Genomic DNA, 6,089 nt, shown 5'->3' on the forward strand with positions numbered 1-6,089 from the left:
GGCTCGATCTGACCCGATCTGATTCGATCCGAGTCTACATTCGATCCAAGAGTTTTCAGTTGATCTATTTTTGGGTCTATTTAATTTTGTTTTGACCTGATTCGGTCTGAACCCATACTCGGTCTAAAGGTTTCGGGTTTGGGTTGGATTTGGGTTGGTCTAATTTTTTCCGAGTCTATGTAGTTGACTTATATATTATGGGTTCGAGTCAGTTTAGACCGGACCAAACCGACCTAAATAAATATTTTTATAAATCTTTTCTTTTTTTAAAAAAAAATATCAGACTTTCAGGTCAGTCCGACTCGAGTTCGAAATCCGTTTCGAACTCGATCTGAAAACCCGATTTTTTTCAGTCCATAAAATTTAGATCCAAAATTAGCTAATTTTCAGGATAGATCGGATCGACTTTAGGTCTCAGATCCAAATTGACACCTAATTACGGATTCATATCGGGTCAAACCGGATCGATCCGCATATTTTTTAAAAATATTTTTTTTAGATTTTTTAAAATATTAGATTTTTGGATTGATCCGAATCAAACCCGAAATTTGATTTTCCAATTTTTTTTCGAACAAAAAAACTTAAATCCAAAACTCGCTAATTTTTTAACTGAACCGGATCGAACTTTGAAAGTCGAATCTAAATTAACAACCCTAACATTATCACATAAAGATATACAAAAAGGAAAACAATAAAAAATATCTTAACGGAGTGCCGTCAGTCGAACAACCCCGCGATCGCCGCGGGTTGTTGGCATCCACAAGGAAGAGTGACACGTGGCGTCATGATATACGCCGTTAAATCTACAATCCCAATTGTAGGCCCCACTTACTTCTGCCCACCGGTACTTTTCCCGTATACGAACCAAAACCCCATGTTTTTTGTGTCTCTATTAGCGTTAATCTTATTAATTAAATGATCGATTTATAATATGTCGAATTATTTTAGATAACTCCTTGGTAATTACTTCTTAATCACTCTTAAAATAAATAAATAAATAAAATAATCAGAGTTCTGTTCCCTTCTCTCGCTCCCCATAAACTGCGCTTCTCTCTTTCTTCTCTCCCTGTGCGGTCTCTGGAATTCGCACCAGGTATCTCTCTCTCTCTCGCACTCTCTGTGGGTCTGTTTCTCCGATTTTCCCCGATTTTTTTGAGCTGTTATTCGATTTCAGATTCTGGGTTTGTTCTTCTTTTGGTGTTTCTCTACTTCGTACACGACCCGTCCCGAATTCGTGTTCGGTTTGCTTATTTTTTTGTGGTGATTGATCTCAATAGGGTTTGGTTCAAGAGGAGGCGATCTCATGTACTTGTTGGCGGATCTTAATTACAATCAAGATCTCAATGGCCGCACTTGAAAACAAAGGTGAGCCTTTTCCCCATAATCTGTGCCTTTCCTTCATCCTCGTGAAGTTTAATTTCTGGGTATTATGATCTTACTGTCCTCTTCGTCATCTGGATCCTTTTCTCTGGTCGTGTTGAAAAGGAATTGATTTTGGGTTAGGGTTTTTTCCCTCTTTTATGGACTTATTTGGGTATTCTCGTACGATCAATTCTTTTGTCTGCCACTGTGTGTGGCTAGTTATAGTCGTGTATGCAATCAAGTGAGGCTTATTGGTGTTAATCGTGATCTGTATATCTGCAACTAGTCTATTGATAATGTGTTAGCTGTCTTTTTTGGCGCTGTGGTCCTTGTTCAAGGTTATTAGTTGTCCAGATGCCTGGAGAACTATTTGGTCGATGCTCATTGTTGAATAGAATTTGGTGTTTACGGATTGGTGCATGGTGATACTCGTGAGAGCAATTGTTGTGGGTTCATTGATGGTATCGATTGCTGCGGGTAATTAGTATAAAGCCTCCAACTCTTCTCGGTTTGACTCATCTAAAATCTTGAACACCTAAGGAGGCATGTCAAGGTGAAGAATGGATTGTAGAAGTTGAATTGGTTTGTTCTTTGGCTGTTTGGCTGTTTGTCTGTTTATGTCAGTCTGCCCAGTGTTGGTTGTGCATATTTCTTGTTGGTGCTCCAAAAAATGGAGATCTTTGAGCATTTCTTTACAGTGGTGCATTTGAGGAAGCATCAATGTTATGAGTTATATGACGTGACTGTCATTGGCCATCCATAAATGAAGTGTTCTGATTCTTACGGTCAAAACTTTGGTGATAATATTTATTGTGTGTTGATCTGTGGTTAAGTCCATATATGGTATCATCTTGATTGCAGTAACTTTACAAAGGAGCTCGGAGTCATCCTATAAATGCTTCCCACCTCATGGGTTTCATCAGAATATACAATCTAACATTAATGTGGCAACAGTTGCCTCTGAGCTCAAAGACGAATTATGTTCCCACCCTGGTAAAGTGGTAGATCCTGCTCAGCAGATAAGCAATGTGTTTTTGGAACATGTAAACAAGTTTTACAGTAAACCAACCCTTGTGCATGATTTTGGTGGCTGGTCAGCCTTCTATCCCGAGCCTCCTACGATGCAGCATTACCAGCTGGATGCTTATGGAAACCAATATTTTCCTGTCACAGTAGAGCCACGACTTCAATATGCACCATATAATGTGTGTACTCAAGTTTACCCCTACAATTTCCAATATCAAGACTTCCAGTACTTTGTGGTGATAGATTTTGAGGCGACGTGTGACAAGGAAAGAAACCCTCACCCACAAGAAATAATAGAGTTTCCATCTGTGATCGTGAATAGTATGACTGGTCAGTTAGAAGCATGTTTCCAAACATATGTCAGACCTACTTGCAATCAGCTTCTGAGTGATTTCTGCAAGGATTTAACAGGGATTCAGCAGATTCAGGTTAGTTGCCTAATTCTATAGAGCTCGTCTTAGAGGGAAATACAGCTACCAGTTTTTTTTTTTTTAATGTTTAATAGGTTTTCTTTTTAAATTTGGCTCATGCTTTCTACTGAGGCTGCGTTGCTGTGTGAAATATGTTCTTAGGAGGATCAACTTTTCAAAAATCCTTAGACAAAGCTATGTAAAGAGACATTTTTTAATTGAGGACTACAAATAAAAATGGCTGTGAAGGGACATCAATTAATTATATTTGTAAGTATTATGCTTATTCTTATTCAGTTGTCCTTGATAGTGTTAGGAGTTAAAAGGGCTCTCTCTCCTCCCTCTTAGTTTCTGCTTTTTATGCTTTCTCGACTCTGGTACACAATGGTTCAAATCTTGGGGTTATGAAAAGTATTTTGCCAATGCGAGCCTAGTCACTCTCATAAAGGTTTTGGTAGAAAAGAGACTGTAAACTGGGAGATTTGTTCCCTTTGGACAAGCTATCAGTCTGAGAAAGCAGTTCCTTTTTTCATGTTTGAAGGCGTAGCCAACACTAGCAGTGAAGAAAACTGGATATACATCTGTCAGGTGTAGCATTCATTGTTAGGTGAAAGATAAGGACTATTAGATTATTTCTTTGTCTCATCTTTGATTGAGAATGTTGTGTGAGTGCCTCTTCTGTGTTTTCCTATGACACTCCGCTTTACAGTTATCTGCTTAGTTCTAAACTGCTTATAATTTTAGGTTGACAGAGGTGTCACCTTGAGTGAGGCTCTTCTCCGACATGACAAGTGGCTTGAGAAGAAAGGGATAAAGAACTCCAATTTCGTAGTGGTGACATGGTCGAACTGGGATTGTCGGGTGATGCTGGAGTCAGAATGTCGGTTCAAGAAAATACGAAAGCCGCCTTACTTTAACAGGTAATAGAAAACTTTGTTTAACAAACTGTTTCTTTCAGAATCCTACATCATGATCTTTCCTTACTGATTTGACTCGACCCTTGTGTTCTTTCTTATGTCTCTTTTCTTCAGATGGATAAACTTGAAAGTTCCCTTCCGTGAGATGTTTGGAGGTGTGAACTGCAACCTTAGGGAAGCAGTTGAGATGGCCGGGTTAGTGTGGCAGGGACGTGCACATTCCGGCTTGGATGACGCCAAAAACACTGCCCGATTGCTTTCCCTCCTAATGCATCGTGGCTTCAAATTCTCCATCACAAACACGCTGATGTGGCACCACACACCCGATGTTTCACACGGGGTCAATCAGAATCATTTACCTGAGAGTGTGACTCCCGTTTACAACTCCCCTAAGCCGAAGGATTTCGTCCAGGTCCCTGCTGTTCAGTATCAACAATCTTTCTGCTTCTGCGGAGTAAAGAGCAGCAGAGGAATGGTGAGGAAACCCGGGCCAAAGCAAGGGAGTGTTTTCTTTGGTTGCGGAAACTGGACTGCGACCAGAGGTGCTCGGTGCCATTACTTTGAGTGGGCAACTGCCTGATGTTGTCAGCTGGCTGCTATTCTAACTTTGATTGGAGATCGAGAGTTGAAGGAATTCCGAACTTTCTTTTTAACAATTCAAGCAGTCGGGTTCAACTCCTCGAGGGTTTGTTTTCTGTGCTTTAAAAACTCGGGTAGTGGGTAGGGAGCTCGGAACTGTAAAGGAAAGACTTGTTCTTTGATGGGACAAAAACAACAAGAATGAAAGACTGTGGGTGAAAGAGGAAGGGGGGGGTTTGGCTGAGGGGTGTGTAGTTAGGATGACTTGACTGTCTTTTACATTAAGACGTAATGGGCTTTTTTTTTTTAAGTTATCATAAATAATCTTGTAGGAGGCGCCCTCCTATATCCATATGCATCCATCCATGCCTCTAGGGTCTTCTTCACTTTTGCATTATTTTTTCTTCCAAGGTTCTGCATTCAGATTCAGTTCATTTATAAAAGAAGTAGAAGAGTTTGTGTTGGTTTTTTTTCCCAATTATTTTTTGAAATTTGATGGTTATTTTTCTGAATTTGGTAGTGCTAGTTCATATTTTCTAGTATAATTATGCCGGATATACGATTGAATACGAACATTGTTTGTTTGATTGATGTACGAACAATTTTAGTTTGTAAATCCGAATTCAATTCTTTTTCATTATGACGCCACGTTAGATTACTAACCTAGATGGATAAGAGTTTCCCATGTGTTTCAGAGCCAGCAGCATGACAGCGGTAAAAAACAAAAGCTAAAAAGGGTAAATGGCGGCTACAGTGAACAATAAAACCGACCGCACGAGCTCATCATACCATTCCATTCATTCCCTACCAAAGAAAAACTAATACCACACAACTCTGCAAAACCTAAGGCTTTACAAGAAAAAAAAAAAGGTGTAGAAAGAGAAATCAAGAGTCGGGTTGCTCTGTTTTAAGGGGAGCACCTGAAGAAGAGGCCGCACTGCTACCATCGTTGTGGACGGAGAGGCTGTTTGCAACCATGGAGTCACTCACCAATCCGGCGTCTATGTCAAACGTCAGCGATCTCTTCGGCTTATTACTACTGCAACAAACAAGAAACACAACATTGAGGAGTAGTGGCTTTTTTCTCTTGTCTAAATATGTGTAAATCAAATGGCAATATATGTCGGTGTTTGTTTTGTTTCGTTTGGTTACTTGTTCAAGCGGTTGTTGATTGCGGAGAGGTCCTTTGAGGGGCTCTGGTAGGCGTGAGTGCTCTCTCCCACGCAGGCGTAGTAGCTCTTCGAGCTGTGTGAGATGAGAGCATCCATCTGCAAAACAACACGGATGGAAGAAGAATCAAGAACTCATTACAAATACAATCTCTCGACTCTCAAAAATCTAGGCTTTTAGATTCTACGCATTATATCTCCTATAAAAGGAGGACCCTTTGAATGAGATTATCATAGAGTTGATCAGAATATAGCGGGAGGTCGAATACTGCTAACAATTATAAGCGGCATAAGTTTAGAAAAACTCCGATAAATCCTGCACTACCTTGGATGTGCGAAGTGGAGAGACATAGACGTTATGGGCTGCGGATACTTTCTTCGGGGACATGTCTGGGACACTTGGAAAAGCCGATACCTTCGGGGATCCAGGACATGGAACTGGAAAGCCAGGAAAAAAAAAAGCCTAGTTATTCAATTAATTGAGGATGAATTAGCTTAACATCATATCGGGTATTCTTAAGTACCCTGAGGCTTGTTGTTGGCCTCAGCAACTCGGTTGCTCTTCGTGGGTGTCCCTGCAGGACCCAGCTCCACGAGCAACGGCTTTACAGCAGGAGTCGACAGTT

General features: G+C 40.4%; 2 protein-coding genes across 5 annotated transcripts in view; one reads left to right on the forward strand and one right to left on the reverse strand.

The window, feature by feature from the left end:
- The first annotated feature begins 1,010 nt into the window (after positions 1–1,010).
- Positions 1,011–4,691, forward strand: LOC104799326 (ERI1 exoribonuclease 3-like). The gene is made up of 6 exons (XM_010521778.1): positions 1,011–1,093; positions 1,278–1,365; positions 2,224–2,355; positions 2,461–2,816; positions 3,543–3,718; positions 3,830–4,691. Exons 2-6 carry the CDS (start codon positions 1,344–1,346, stop codon positions 4,293–4,295), a joined length of 1,152 nt encoding a protein of 383 aa, XP_010520080.1. The 5' UTR covers positions 1,011–1,093; positions 1,278–1,343; the 3' UTR covers positions 4,296–4,691.
- Positions 4,692–5,000: 309 nt separating this feature from the next.
- LOC104799327 (retinoblastoma-related protein 1-like) overlaps positions 5,001–6,089 on the reverse strand; it is a 6,292-nt gene continuing 5,203 nt past the window's right edge. For 3 of the 4 annotated variants that reach the window (XM_010521780.1, XM_010521779.1, XM_010521782.1), the window contains 4 exons: positions 5,988–6,079; positions 5,789–5,901; positions 5,447–5,562; positions 5,001–5,333 (listed from right to left, as the gene is read on the reverse strand). In XM_010521780.1, the coding sequence (XP_010520082.1) occupies positions 5,180–5,333; positions 5,447–5,562; positions 5,789–5,901; positions 5,988–6,079 (475 nt within the window). In that variant the 3' untranslated portion in view covers positions 5,001–5,179. The remainder of the gene's footprint in view (positions 5,334–5,446; positions 5,563–5,788; positions 5,902–5,987; positions 6,080–6,089) is intronic. The other variant, XM_010521781.1, reaches the window with a different exon arrangement.

Source organism: Tarenaya hassleriana, unplaced genomic scaffold (genome assembly GCF_000463585.1).
Source record: "Tarenaya hassleriana unplaced genomic scaffold, ASM46358v1 Cleome6, whole genome shotgun sequence".
Lineage (NCBI taxonomy): Eukaryota > Viridiplantae > Streptophyta > Magnoliopsida > Brassicales > Cleomaceae > Tarenaya > Tarenaya hassleriana.